Genomic DNA, 16,040 nt, shown 5'->3' with positions numbered 1-16,040 from the left:
TTAAGTGCCCTGCTGAAGCAAATGTGCAAATACAGAGTGTATTCAGTAAACAGTCACATTTTGGATTTTTGAACAATTGATCGTTGTTTTTCCTGTTTTGTTGAATCACAGATAATAGCAAGAAAAATCACTCCAAAAACTATTGATTGACATGTTACCCATAAAAGAAAATAACAACAATGTAAACAAATAGAAATTAATTTTCAACTGATTTTTCTCAGGTATTTTATGGTAACACTGTTCTAAAGGGATTCTCTCATGTTAACTTACAGCTTTATTTCTTCATTTTTCCAACAAACTCTCAAGTATTGACAGTATTTTGTTGTTATTCTTGATGATGTGCAAGCTTGAATTATTTGTCATTTCAAGTAGTAACTATTGTGAAGTTGAGAATTTTCTCTTTCTGTTCATTTTTCATTAAATTATAGTAATTACCTGGCTAGAGAAGAGCTCTAACTGTTAAATAACTGCTAGGCACTGTATTCAAGGTAAATATAGTCACTGTTCTTTATCAGTTTTTTTAATGCACTGTTTTCACTGCTTTTACATGTTTTTCTTTTATGGTGTAATTCATTAATTATCGGTGATACAGTGGCTGTTGCACTGACTTGAAAGAGCATTTTAATAAAAAAGAAATACCTCCAAGTCTATCCAAATGGCCTGGGATTACTGTTTAAACAGTGATCTCAGACAGGTGGTCTGCTCTCTCTTTATTTTGGAAGGTGAGTCTGTGTGTGCAAGACAGACTGTCAGCAGCTTTGTGTTTGTGTGTGTGCCTGTGTTTCAAATCTTGTCAGCAGCTGTCTATGCTGTCAGTCATCTGCAGCAGGGCCGGTACGGTACGTGCTCGGGCAACCCGGTGCGCATGGAGCATCGCTGCTGAGCACAGAGGCAGAAGGTAGGCGACTGCTGGATGGGGAAAACACAGCAACCGGAGCTCATCTTGTCGTTAATGTTTAATGGGAGATACTGTAAACATTTGGAAGAGCCAGAATACTCTAAAACAATGACATAATGACCAAACTAATAGCTGCCTGGGTGCATGAATTAGATAGTAAGAGCAAACTCGTTTCAATAAGCACCAAATGTGATTATGCAATCGGAGTGTACACTATAGCAACATAATACTCAATGTTTCCCAACCTAAACATTGGCTGCCATGTTTAAATTACTTTTATTAGAGGTTATATCAATGGTTTATCATCATGTTAAGATGACAAGAGGCCGTGAGGCAGGTCAAAGAATATTAAAGAATGCAGACGCGGCACAGGGGGTGAAGCATCCTTTATGGCCTGCTTTTACGAGTTCATCTCAACAAATAAAATTGCAAAGAATTGCTGCCTATTACAGTATGGGTATGTCCCTTCCTCTTCTTATCTTGCAGATGAAGAGCTCATTCATTTTACCTTGCGCTGCCCTTGTCTCTCAACTTCCCACTGTCCCTTACTCCATTCCCTCTCCTCCTCCCCCTTCGTCCCTCTCAGGGGGATTGCCTTCATGCCAGGAGGGTGGCTGAAGGAGCTGGTGAGGTTATCCAGTCAAGGATTTCACCTAGTCATCCTGCCTCTTGGTATTCATACCACACAGTTGCCCCCTGAGGCTGCCTGCCTGAATACTGACTCAGTGAAGGAGACTTCCCATTGTCATTTCAACTCTCGCACTCTCCTGCTCGCTTCTCTGCTCTCATTTCTCCGTCCTCCCTTCACCTCAGCTGCTTCTCTTTCTACCCGTTTCCTTGCTCATTCTCTTTTATGTTGTCTTTCTTCCTGTCCCTCCCTGTGTCTCCCTACCATCTGTCTTTTATTCTGTGCTCTATGATAGCGTTCACATTTCTAATTGTGTCAGAGCAGATGCTGTCAGCTGTTACGGCTGTTGAGATGGCCGCAGGGGCAATCTGTGGAGAGCTGTTGATTTGGCAGAGGTCACAGGGTCGTATTCAGAACAACATCTTGCTGCCTCCTGGGCTCACCAGGTTGTCTGGCTTTACGTCTGGGTGATTTGTACACGTGTGCGGCTGCGTGTTACTGTAGGGTGTCGTTGTACTGTATGTGAAGTGTGAAACTGTGTGGGTGTGTGTCTACACGCGCTCGGCAGCACGTGTTTGTGCAATTTTCTACGAAGACGTGTGTGGCCAGAGAGTCAATAAAGCTCGTTATGTCACGCTCTACCCTCAGGGCAGCTGCTCAATCTGACACAGCTTCCACACACCCCTAATTAACTCCTATGTCTAATTAAGCACCACTCTCTCTTTCTCTTATACACACAGAAAAAAAACTCCGCTTTCTTTGTCGCACAGTCCCCAAATTAATGGAGATGTTTAAATGATGGAATTGGCGCAGACATAAAGTACCTCAGAGTGCTGGGATCTTGAGATACAGCTGTTTTTTTGTAGTACAAATGATGAATGTAATGGGAGGGGAAGGCTTTTTTATGAGATGAGGTTGACAGTAGCTTTAGGTAGTGTCTGGGTTCGTAACTCTGATGTCTGATTTTGGCCAGCAGTGACACATACAGCACTGGTTGCTCTTTGATAAGTGTATGAAAGCAAATCAGTTTTATATATATAGCCTCAAACCACATGCTTGTCATGCATCACACTAAGTAACAAACACCATCTTATGGCTGCATATAGTACCAAAATATACAGAACTAGACACCAAACAACCAGGCGAGACAGCTGAAAAACTTAGACAGGTAGTGCTTGTCGTCTGCAGACGAGATGCAAGCTGTGTGAGATTTGTTCCTATAGGTTTTTTTTTCTGCAGAGTCAGTGCCCCAGAAATCACACAACAGAAGAAGCAGACAAGGTAACAGTGGTCCCCTCCAGAGAATCAGGTCCCCTGTCTTTGTGCAGCGTAACACACCAACGCAAAATCATGCAACGGGTAATTAAGTGCTGTGATTTACTGCTGTTCTCAACACTCCACAGAAAGCTTGACGATGACAGTTGGCAGTTTTCACCGTAGAGGAAGCAGTGGAGCTGTAGTTCAGATCTGCTCCCTGTGTTTTGCAGTTTCAAACAGGAAATGTATTTATTTTGTTCTGCTGCCTTTGGTCTGAATTTGTCTCAAAGGTGGCCATATCTACAAAAGTTTGAAACAGCTTTGTAATACACATGAGCAGTTTCACCACAACAAGATTAGGCCTTATACTATTTACTGTCGCAAGAACAATTCTCTGCATTAATCAGACGGTGGATAAGAGTCATATCCTTAATAAAAATAAATAAATGACAAGACAAAAGGAATAAACAGCAATAGCAACAATAAAAGAGAAAAACAGTGTTTGTGAGAGAGAGAGAGATAGAAAGACATGCATACTGACAAAGAGGAGAAATGGAGATTAAATGGCCAATAGTCTGAGGGTAATTAATACCCAACAGGCAGCTTTATTTTATTGCATTCGCCATTGTTATTGATCAGACTGAAATTTTCATTTAAAGTTTGAAATAAGCAGCAGACCCCCTTGTAGAAATCACTGTGCCTCAGATCAATAGTCAGTGGATTAGAACTAAACAAGTGCAGTCACAGAAATTCAAATATCGAATTTTAGAGCATGCTGAGGGACTGCTCTGAATCCGACCTAAGAAAATGCCAAGAGGCAAAGGGAAAGTTAAGAGAGCATGAGGAAATGAGGGACAGAGAAAGAGAGAAGGAGAGGGAGACAATGACAGAGGATACCTGTCTATAATCCCCCTTGTCTTTTACTGCCATCTTTTCTCTCTAACTCTTCAAACACTTCAAACACCTTATCTTCGTAACAACTGCTTTCTATATATCTCTCTTATTGACCTCTTAACCAGGAATTTGGGTCAAGCCTGTGCTAATTCAACTCTTGGACATAGTGTACCAGCCCTGCAGGATGCCAGCTTCACATCATCTCCTCAGGCTGCCACCCGCCTGCCTGCTTCCCACTTCAGAGGTCATACGCTGTCCGGCAGCCCATTTAACACTGCACCTACTGCGAGCATCGATTGATTCTCCCCAACTGTTGGCACTTAATTGAGTCCCTCACTGCTACACCTATTGGTACTGTGCACAAACTATGGGATGGTGAGAAGGAGGGAGGCTTACAGGGAGTGGGGACAGCAGCACGATGGACTGGGAGTGTGAGTAAACGCCCTTCTGGGATTCTACACTAATGTTAGCTTGCGCAGGCGCCAGAACACCTCGGTGCGGACTGTGTCCAGTGTCATACTGGGCCCCGCTGTGTCACCTTGGGTTTTGGGGGAGGACTGATGATTAATGGGCCACTGACTCTGCAAACACTGGCTCATTTCCACCTGCACTGCTGTTGTTTCACTGTTTCTTGCTTGGGCTTGCGCTCTGTGGAACATGGAGGGCATTGATAGTGTGAGTAAGACGGCAAAATGCAATCAGAGAGCAAGCAGAAAACAACTGTGAAACTGCGCCATTCATCAGGAAGTTCACACTATATATAAAACAAACAAAAAAATAGACGGCATGTGGTGCTGGCAGAACGGAGGGCAACAGCAGGAAGAAAAGGGGTGGCCACAGAAGAAGTGAAAAGAACCGGACACTGATGAAAAGTTGACACTGCAGGGAGAGAAGAGGACAGATGAAGAAGCAGAAAAGTATAGGTTATAGGAGCAAAGCAAGAAGAGTATAACATGAAAACACACAGATGAAGAGGAAAAGGAGTAGCCGAGAGGTGAAAGAGGGCGATAGAGTGCAAAGGAAGAGAAGTTGCAGAAGGATTTCAACAGGCTATGAGAGAGAGACTCTCCAGACCAGAGGGGAGAGTGGCTCTTTTGCAGCCATTAGACATGGCTGACAGCTGTGGTATGTCCACAAGCTGTATGAATGGCAGCTCAATTGTTTAGAGTGGCTGTGTATGTGTGTGGGGGACTCAGGGGAGGTAACTCACCAGGTGGACGCGGTACATGATGCTGATACCGAGGGTCATGAAAGGCTTGGAGAAGTCAATCACCTTTTCACGCTCTGCTGTGATGGTCAGGCCTGCAACTGCCAGGTCAGCTTTCTGAAACACAGAGCGGTGAGTGGTATCACATGGTGTCAACACAAACTGGAAGGCACACTGGCCGCAGCTCTGAGGAGCAACATAATGTTTGTGACATAACCCACGATTGGAGCACTTAAAAAGAAAAGATGACATAAGAAGTGGGCTACTGGGTGCTAATTCCCTTATAATGCCCTTTTGTATCCCATTGCCTCTTTGTCCACCAAAAGCGATATCTGTGGTGAGGATAATCCAGCATTGGCTCTCTGTGTGTGTGTGTGTCTATGTGTGTGTGTCTATGTGTGTGTAGGGCAAAAGAGAGCTCAGGGCAACCATTGTGGTGGGCCAAGGGAGCACTGTCAAGACAAATCACTTGACAAAGCAGAGGCTGGTGAAACACACTTCCACACACACATATAGAAATGGTCAATGTAGCTGAATACTGGATGGCTCTCTACTAATAATACAGGCCAGCAAAGTGCAACTGCAAGGGATTTTTCAGCTCCCCGAGGAGCAAAGAGTGAAAGCAGCAATGCATTGCTCTTTGTCTGCTGCAGGAGGACTAAGAGGATTGGGGAGACGGAGAGGAATGGGAGGATGCGAGTGAGGAGAGGGGAGCTCTGCAGCAGCACTGCAGACGCCACTCAAATCCACAACACACTGTTCAAGGAATGAGCCGGACATCTGACATACATGAAAGAGTTTTTTTTTTACTACAACATCCATTTTGATGTGGTGTCAAAATGAATATGTTTTTCCACAATCATTTGAGCCTTCAGAACAGGTTTAAAATGCTTCATCAAAGAGCGGCAGCCCCACTACGGCTGTATTTCAATTAGCGCATTACGCTAAAAATTTCCACCTCTTTAACCTCGCCCCAGCCCACGCTCCACACTGAGGCTGATGTCTCCTGCTGCCCTATCCTCAGCCTGCAGGCTCCGACCCTCCATCATCAGCTGTCCCCTGCCTCTTCTCTTCTTTTTTTCCTCCTCTCCGTCGTTTGAAAGTCTGATTCGCCCGCCCCCAGCGCCGGAAGGAAGCCACGCGCAGGGGGAACGACCATGCAGGCAATTTTAACAAAGAAAGTCACTGATCCTTTGAAAAATGAACACAGTCGTAACAGCCACTGAAATATTTATGTGATGATGGAATATTAATATTGATTACTGGATTCCTCTCCCTGCCTGCTGTTATACCTTCTAGTATTACTGAAAAAGGACAGTGTAATGTTTCTGTTCAATATTGCATCATATCTGTTTCCACTTGTATTCAATCACATCATGCTAACCCGGTAAAAAGGACTAAAGCAAAAGTGGTAAATGTGAGAGATGAATTAAACATCACCCTCCAGGAGATAGCATTTGACTTCAAAAGTTTAGATGCTGTATTCTCTAAATGCAGCACTGTGGATTAAGGAAGCAGCATATATTGTACTTGGACTTTAGTCCTGTCAGACTCATTGTTAGCTCAGGCTGTCTGACACCCATCAAACTAATCACCCCATACAGTGAAATATCGTTCAGTCTGAATGGTACTGGCAGGGACACAGGTATCTGTTGTCCAGAATATCCTCAGGCTGCCCTCTTTTGCTGCTATATTTCATATCCCTTTCAAAGTTGCAGGCGTGGCTGCTCCTTTGTTTTGCTCCATCTTTGTCCTCTGCCATCTTTCTTATTCCTGTCTAAGCCTTTAACCAAACAAGCTCAAGCCTTTCTGTCTACTGTGTAACATCCCTCCAGATGTTCCTCGTCCCACGACAAATCCCTCTTAAGCACGTCTCGACTTTTTGCCTGCCCCCCACCTTGCCTCTGCACACTGCTGTCAGAGACACATGTTGGCTTCTGCAACAGCCCTTCAGAAGGTCAACCTTCCAGACGCAACATACAGGGGGCCGAAGGGGGTGGCAGGTTGCGACAGTAACAAGTGCAAGCACTTCATGCTTTACATACTTAATAGCTTTGCCCTCCATTAGCCCACAGAATTAAGACAGATCACCTCTTAGGAGCGACGTCTTTTCTATTCCACTTCTTCACACTTCTTTCCCTCCCCTTCTTATCCCTTCAGCTCCCTTATATAACCTTATCTGCCTGTTAACAGCTATACAGCACGGCTCCAAGAATGTAAGACCTCACTCAGAGATTTAACTGCAACAACACGGACTGATTCAGGAACAAAGCCTGCTAAGGTCAGTTCAGACAGCTTAAGGAAAAGAGCTGACAGGAAACAAGCCACCAACAAGCTGTGACTGTTTGGAAAAATATGATGTTTAAGCTGAAAAGGCCAACTGCTGAGAGGAAAGAAAAGGATGTATGACATGTAGGAAGTCTGCTAGGGGTGAGCCAAATGAAAACTGAGCGATACACTTTGTGTATTTGTGTATATGAGTGCCTCTAGGAATTGATGCGCTTACTTGTACATATGAAACAGCGAATATGATAATTTAGGGTTGCACGGCTTGTTTGTGGGCTACAGTCTGTGTATTTATTTACATACCCTTGAGATGAGCTCTCCGACCATGCCAGTCCACGTTCCATTAGCTCCGGGGACCCCATACAGCCCGTCCCCCACCAGCCGGATACGATACTTAAACTTGAGAATATCCGCCAGCTCCTTCAGCATATCCACACAGAAGCCTTCATAGCGGTCATTTCCCTCAAGCTCCTGGTGGTTTTGCCGCAGCATCACATACGGATTCTCCTGAAAAACACACACGGTTTGCGTTGCATTAAAACTGTCTATAAATGCTAAAGCAATAGGGAACATAAATGAGAAACAGTAGACGAAGCTTGTGTAAATGTAAAATATCTCCCGCTGTTGCTTCAATTTCAACAATTCTTCTTATAATCTATCTACGAAAAGTTGACAATGGTGCATCTCTGCACCATTAAAGTGCCACATTAATGTTTAATATGGCTGTTTTACAGGATCAAACTAAAGATTTAGCAGTAAAGAGGAATGGTGGAAGCATCCCATATGTCCTTTGGGGGTCATGGTTCACATGAGGTTTACTGCCTTCAAGGAAAACTTCAAATTTGTGGATTTGGAGCAGAGCCAGGCACTAAAACCAGGACCACGGCAGGTGTGTGCTAATCTGTTGGATCCAGTGAGAAGGGGATAAGAAACAAAAGCTATTTTCCTCTAATCACACACACACAAACCAAAACACACACCTATTTACAACCTGTCTTTGAGAGAACCAACTCTCTGTTCAGCTGACTGTTTATTTATGTCTTGTTTTGTCATTTAGCTGAATTGTAGGAAGATTTAAAGAGCCCTGCAGTAATGTATTTTGGAGCCAACCTTATTGTGCTATTTTTCAAATAATGTAACTGTCAAACCGGCATGCTCAGGCTAAACTAGATCACAGAAAAGACAGCGTTATGTACATTGCTGTTGTACCATCCCTCCACTCAGCTTGTGAATTCAGATACACTATCTTACTTTGCCCCTCTTATATTAGATAACAGATTATTAAGTCTAAACCTGTTCTCAAATCAAAAACTTTTTAAAGGGGAACTTCGTTTTTTTTTTCAACCTGGGGTCTGTTTTCATATGTCTTTTCATACATGTGAGTGATGGAGAAATGAATTTTCGACATAGCTCCAGTATTTAGCCAGGCAGGCAGCTTAGCAGCTCAGCTAGCAGCTCAGCTAGCGAAAAGTATGGGGCAATTTTCCCCCCTCGTCAAAGTCCGCCCTAACGTGCTTTTTTTCCCACACTGACCGGCTCAGATAGTCTCAATGAGTGTCCCACAACATAGTAGAGATGAGAAGTGAACGAAAACCTCCACATTACCTGGCGATCGCTCTCTGTTGTGGTCTGTATCCAAATCTCGAGACCCTAGAAAGCAAATCTCGTTCCGAAATCGCGCGACAGCTCGCGCCAAAACACTGGTGGGGGAAACAGCTGTTTTGGCCACCAGTGTTTTGGCGCAAGTTATCGCACGATTTCGGAACGAGATTTGCTTTCTAGCGTCCCGAGATTTGGATACAGACCACAACAAATAGCGATCGCCAGGTAATGTGGAGGTTTTCGTTCACTTCTCATCTCTACTATGTTGTGGGACACTCATTGAGACTATCTGAGCCGGTCAGTGTGGGAAAAAAAGCACGTTAGGGCGGACTTTGACGAGGGGGGGCAAGTTGCCCCATACTTTTCGCTAGCTGAGCTGCTGAGCTGAGCTGCTAAGCTGCCTGCCTGGCTAAATACTGGAGCTATGTCGAAAATTCATTTCTCCATCACTCACATGTATGAAATGACATATGGAAACAGACCCCAGGTTGAAAAAAAACGAAGTTCCCCTTTAAGTGAAAACCAAAGTTCTGCTTTCTTCATGACTGGGATCTTTCTGCATGGAGTTTGCATGTTCTCCCTGTGCATGCGTGGGTTTTCTCCAGGCACTCCGGCTTCCTCCCACAGTCCAAAAATATGCTGAGGTTAATTGATTATTCCAAATTCGCCCGTAGGTGTGAATGCCAGTGTGATTGTTTGTCCTGCTTTAAGTTTCTGTATTGTTTTTAAATTATTTTCTTCCTGTTTTTTTTTTTTTTTTTTTTTTACTGTGAAGCACTTTGGTCACCCTTTGGGCTGTTGTAAAGGGCTATCTAAATAAACTTTGATTGATTGATTGATTTTTAATTGTTGAGAACAGTTTTATTCAGTGTTTTCCTTTTTTTGTTTTCCCAAAACAACTTTATGTGGTAATATAGTAGTTGACTAATTTTTGTTGAGCCACAAGCTTGTTAAAGAGATTGTCGACGACTTGTGTTAACATAAACGCCTACAGCGGGATGTGTGTAATTCACCACAGAGCTTTGTGTATGTGTAATCCTTTCAAAGCCGACTGTGACAGCGTTCAGGAGGGTAAAGCATCAGTGGTAATGATGTGGGGTGCTGTATTTTGAGAGGTGGAATAGAAGAGAAATTGTTTTGTCATTGCCACAGCTGGAAATACTTATTTGTGTGGTAGCTGGGCTTGACTAGTGATAGATTTGCCTCACAGTGAAAGCCACAAAAATAGTTACACTGAAACTGGGAACATTTGAGAACTTGCTGCACATACGGTATTACTGTGATTTGCCCTGTTGTTGTCATAGCAACAGTTTGGTTCCACCTGTAAGGGAGCAGCGGGGGGCATCACTTTGACACCGTGGACTGAACAGCTTTGCCTCTTTCTCGCTGCATCACTGGACAGTAGAACTGACACCCTCCTGCACTGCTGTGATAAGAATGAGAATAAAATGACTGCTGATCAACTCTTGCTGCCTGCATCACTCTGCTCCCGCAATCGGGACATGCAGTCATTTAATCTAACCGGGCTCACAGTTCGATTTAACGGGCATGCTGTTTATTATTGACGCAAGAAGAAAAGGAAGTTGACAAAGACTGCATTACAATATAGAGTAATGTGAGAGCAAAAGGGCTGCTGTGTTTATGACAGGAAAAACGTGGTAATATTCCTTATTTTGTTACTGTTGAGAAATCCCAGAAAATCACGAAGCTCCACTGTAAATTGATAATACCAACAAGTATTGTCACAGCTAGCAATAGCTTTGGTGTAATACATACAACAACTGTATGATTTAGTCCTCCGAAGACAAATACAAGTATTTTCTGATCTGGAACGATTGTCTACAGGTTTCCCTTCATCCATACATAGACCTGCTTTGTACTGTGGAGTGTCATTGGAGTTGCAGACTAAAGGGTGCGAAGTAAGAGCCCATCACAGAGCAAACATAGGGAGACAGACAAGCATAAATCCTTACACCTTCAGTGAATTTAGACTCATCAATTAACCAGCCGTGCATATATTTGGACTGTGGGAGCAACTGGTGAAAACCGATGCTCTTCACAGGGAGAAAAAGCAAAACGGCAGGTTTGAACCAGAACCTTAGCGCTAACCAATGCACCACAATGCCACCTTATTTTCAAAAGAAAAATCTTTTCTGATTTCATCCTGCTACTGTTAAGATTTGGCTGTATTTGAGCAAAAAACCAATCTGGTTAGGGCCCTAGAAAAATCATGGTTTGGTTTAAAGTAACAACTTTGTTAACACAGAAAAATATTGCTGTTCAGAGGACAGACCCTGTGTTGGAGTAATTTTCAACAAAAACCTGCAGTGCTCAGCTCTTTGAGAATGAGATTTGGGCATTTATAAAAACAAACTTTGGTATTTGTGACCTGTTTCTTTAACACTTATGTCTTAAGTAGGAAGCCTGGTGTGGATTAAGAGCCACAGACACGCTGGGAAATCAGAAAATATTGAAAGATGGACTGAAACCTTTTTGGTTTGTGTGCTTTTACTGGTTATGTTGACAATAAAACTATGGAATATCATCAGCTTTGTCCTTTTGTATCTTGGCTCAGAGTCAGTTGAGCTTTTAGCCAGCCACTGTTTGTAAATGGTCTGTACTTTTATAGCGCCGTTAACCTTAAAGTTCAACAAAGCACTTGAAAATTTGCTTTTCATTCACACTCTCACACAAGTGGTATGGAGCTGCGATCAGGAACAGCTTGGGGTTTAATGTCTTGTCCAAGGACACGTTGGCACATGGAGATGCCAGGATTTGAACCAACAAATGTGCAAATAGTGGACAACCTGCTCTACTTCCTGACACACTTAATAAAACAAACTAAAGCCTTTCAGCAAGTGAAAATGTCACCTCTCTGGCTTGACTAACATCTATGTGTGCTCATGTTTCAGCATGCACGAGGTAAAATACACACTGCTGAAGCTTTTCCAGAACGGACTTGCAGTCAAGCCAAACTGAGTTGCTTTCACTTCACACCTCTTTACAGCTGCACAGCAGAGGACCAGTAATGTGAAAGGATGAGGGTACGTTTGTGTACTACTACAACGCTTAATTATGCAAAAACTAATTCACTTTGCAGCGTCTTGTTGATTTATGTGTGTGAAGAATGGTGAAGCATTCTGTGTCTGTAATATATAGCTGTTGTCGTTGGGAAACTCAGCCTCTTGAATCAAGGCTAGAAAATATTGCCTTTCTATCTTGTATCTCTCCATCCCTCTGTGTTGACCTGGTTAAGTACAGACTAATAAAATCAGACCTGGAAACATCAATCACACCGGTAAAAATCCAACAACAATCAATAACACAGGAGCTGTCTGACTGTTATGTGCCTTTTTCCCCCTCCCTTTTACACCTTAGCTTTTTTCTTTGTCATTCGTTCTTAGTTTCAATTTGACCCTGTTTCTCTGAGCTTCAGTTGTTCTGTAAAAATGTCCAGTCAAAACTAGATCTGTGCTGAGCTGCAGAAATGGAAACACAGCTGCTATTAAAAGTTGATACTTGTCCTAAAACTTCCACCAAACACTGACAAGAACCACTTCTACCAGAAGTCTTTGTCAAGTTGAGAACAAAATCATATAAAAATAACTATATAAAGGTATGAAAGGTCTATACAGGGCGATAAAAGTGCTGTCTTCCATGAAGGCAAAATCACAAGGAAATTCCATCTACCTTCTTTTGCACACCACAGCAAAACAGCAATAAAGCTATGAGTTTGAAGCTATAAAGAAATGCAGACTTTTAAAGCAGCCTCTTATTCCCAGGCCATGAGGAGTCTGGTTGTGGACTGATAACTTTGGTGAAGAAGCACACTTAGATATGCACAACCAAGTACACACACACACACACACACACACACACACACACACACACACACACACACACACACACACACACACACACACACACACACACACACACACACACACACACACACACACACACACACACACACACACACACACACACACACACACACACACACACAGAGCGCCAGGTGCACTGGTGGGTGTTGTTCACATTCAACTTCACACACCACAATGGAGTTTCCCCTTTTAAAACCTCGGGGTGTTCAAGATGTCTTCACACAGCCCTCCTCGCTTTCCTCAACTGTTTTCTTATCCTTAAAAACTTACTCTCCAGAGCAGAGCAAACTGGCAGCTGAGATATAATTCTCTCACAGGGCTCTGTAGTCCCGTTTGAAGAGGATTCACAGATGCTCTGACAATTTAATACTAGGTCAACAGAAAGAAGGTCAGGTCGTGTTAATTTTTAATAGAGCAATTTCTACAAACTGTTTTGTGTTTCCCGATAAATTCACGGCAGATGATACAAATACAAACGAGTTGGAAACACAGAGCGAACAAGTATACACAAACTTTGAAAAATGGGGACAGATCTAGTGTCAGTGTGTGCAAATTCATGTGCACATGCCTCAGTGCCTCTGAGCCCGTGTGCCAGAAAATCTGCCACCGCGTCTGCTTTTATCAGTCGGCACTATGAGCACTGTTGAAATCTTACCAATACGTACGCGAGTGGAAATGAAAGCACTCAGTGACACAAGGGTAGTCTGAAGGGAAACCGAGAGAATGGCCGCAAGTGCTATAGTTGAAAAAGGCAGAAAATGACTCTTACAGGAGAGACTTAAGGCATTAACAGCAAAAATTGCTCGAGCTGGAATGTAGATTTTGGAGAAGTTATGATTTAACTAACAATGGCAGCAAGCCGGCATCAAACACAGATGTCTTTGCCAGGTAAACTTTGGTTGCATTTGATTTGGAAGTTGAATTCTGTTCAAACTGAGTGTGAGCAGCATTTAGCCTAATTAAATGAAACATATATTAAAACCCAAGGCTATTAAATGATTTGCTGCTGGAATAATAACTACACATATTAAATGAGGCCTGTGGAAAGAAAAACTGAATTTATTTATTTTTTTTGCTAGAGGCTGTTTCAGTGGAGAGGGCTTGAAATCTGCACTAAACTGTATACGGTGCTGGTATTTACTCTCTATACTGTTCGTACATATCAAACCCTGTGTGGTCAACCACAGGCTGGAGACTATGTATGATCTGTGCTTGAACCTGGACTGATGCTTATTGATTGCATGTTTAACCTTGGAACTATTCAATGGAAGAGAGTTCTCCTCAAAAGAGTGAAAGAATCTGTTCCTCAATCTGTTATTAAAAAACTGCACTTGATAACTTGTAGCTCTGAAAACCTATCAGGAGCAAAGTCACAAATCAGCTGTGATCAGAAAGAAGTGAAACCAAAGAAATGAAAACAGATGGTTCTACTGATTGACAACCCCCCCCCAACAATACAACAGGCAATTTAGAACAACACAACCAAGAGAACAGTCTTTTTTTCTATTACATCAATGTGGCTACTGTGGGTGTAAAGACATTTTCACTAAGACCTTAACAGTACCTGTAACAAACTCGATCAATGATTACAAACACATGGCTTGTGGCCCTGCGGTAAAGTGATAATCAATTCTATGGCTTTTTTTCTTTGTTTCTGGAGCTGTACGTGAAATTGAAGTGGGAAGATGACAGCCATGTGTAGGTAATGAAACTGCTTCATGCAGGCCAGTTGGACGAGTGTACAGAAACACAAACACAACCGATGTACACACACAAACACTTGGAAGAGAGCATCCATAACTACGGTAAGCGTTTGTGCAAGCACGCACCAAAGCACACACACGTTCTCCCAAGCCGGCGCTACAGGTAAGGAATTCTTATGGAGGCTTTCAGCTGTGGTTCGTCTGCCGCCCACAAGCGAGATAACAGCGACACAGCAATCACACCATGATGAATGAGCTGTGATAGGCACTGAAAATTGCTCCTTGGTGGCTTCCGAAGTTTGGTCCAGGGACTCTATATATCCAAAGTGAAATAAAAGCTCTGTGCTTGGCCAATTCTCTCTTTCACACCCTCTTTCTGTTGTGAAAACATTGTCTCATTTGTACTCCAGCTCAACCCAAACACACACACGTCTCCATCCTCCCCCCCGCCCTGAGTCCGTTCTCTCCCGTGTGAAATGAACCGTTCCATCTGAATCCCAATCAGTCTCAATGAGACCAGTGAGTTGCTCAGTGGCGAAATGTGGCAATGTGTCCTTCCCTCATTCCCACGGCTCGCAGCTGATAAGCCAGCCACTCAGAATAACACAGTGGGCCAATTGCCTCTGCTTACAAGCTACTTTGTGCCTTATCATCTGATTCATCAGCGAAGAGGAGGAGCTGGACGGGTGACAGGTTTGTGTGTTGATGCGTTTGTGCAGAGCGACGAAGAAAGCCACGGAACATATGCAGCCGACTGCAAACTGGACTGGTTTCAGGCACTTTCAGCATAAATCACTCCTGATGATCTACAGTAGTGCATCACAACACACAGAACTGATATCAAAGCTACTGAAAATACAGAAAATGGTGGGCTTACCAAGATCATTATAATATTCTCAAAAGCTCTGTGAATTCCTAAAGCATCTGCTCGGGTAATTAAAAGAAGTAGGCAATTATTAATAGGGAATTTATCACTGTTAAGGATTTGATCAAGAATTTATTAACAGCAGCTTTTGAGGATTGCTTATGAATTAGAGTTTCAGGGGCTGGATTTCTGCATATATATATGCTAAGTCAAAGATTTTGCTTTCCTTGAAGACATGTTGGAGGTTTAAGATTATTCCAGCTGGACTAAGTACCTTTTGCCTGCAGCTTTCCATTCCTCTTTTGCAATTATCTATTCCAACACCTTCAACATTTTTTAGTCGTGTGAAAAGCTAATAGCTCACCACTAACGATGCTCATCAATAATAACCAGGAGTTGTAGCTGGTGTATCTATAGACATCTGCAGATTACAGGTATTGGCCAGCTTTAAACGAAGACTATGGAACAGCGTTTGAAGCCTTTAGGTGGCTGCATATGGTGATTTTTTTTAACTTTCTGAAGGCGACAATCTCACTAACATGCCCTCTTCATGCAGCGCTTAACTACATGTCAAAACACAGGATTTTTGAATTTTTCTTCCAAGACTTTTCTTTACACAACTATTTCAGTGCAACTTCGTGAATGCTTTAATGAGGAGACTTCACCAGTTTAGTGCAGGAAGCCAAGAAAAACATGCAGAACTGTTCTGGAGTGATTGTGGAGGCAGTGAGATGCAGGCTTTTTGCTGCACCTTCAAGCTTGTCCATTTAGATGAGCTACCAACACTTTTGCTTTAAGAAATGGTTGGATGAAGCG

General features: G+C 42.9%; 1 protein-coding gene across 4 annotated transcripts in view; it reads right to left on the bottom strand.

Moving 5' to 3' along the window:
* Positions 1-16,040, bottom strand: part of grik4 (glutamate receptor, ionotropic, kainate 4) — a 337,318-nt gene that overhangs the window by 13,980 nt on the left and 307,298 nt on the right. For all 4 annotated transcript variants that reach the window (XM_051958364.1, XM_051958363.1, XM_051958365.1 and 1 more), the window contains 2 exons: positions 7,474-7,677; positions 4,888-5,001 (listed from right to left, as the gene is read on the bottom strand). In XM_051958364.1, the coding sequence (XP_051814324.1) occupies positions 4,888-5,001; positions 7,474-7,677 (318 nt within the window). The remainder of the gene's footprint in view (positions 1-4,887; positions 5,002-7,473; positions 7,678-16,040) is intronic.

Source organism: Acanthochromis polyacanthus, chromosome 13 (assembly GCF_021347895.1).
Source record: "Acanthochromis polyacanthus isolate Apoly-LR-REF ecotype Palm Island chromosome 13, KAUST_Apoly_ChrSc, whole genome shotgun sequence".
NCBI lineage: Eukaryota > Metazoa > Chordata > Actinopteri > Pomacentridae > Acanthochromis > Acanthochromis polyacanthus.
Note: the sequence above shows the minus strand (reverse complement) of the source record. Positions and strands in the feature narration are given on the sequence as shown.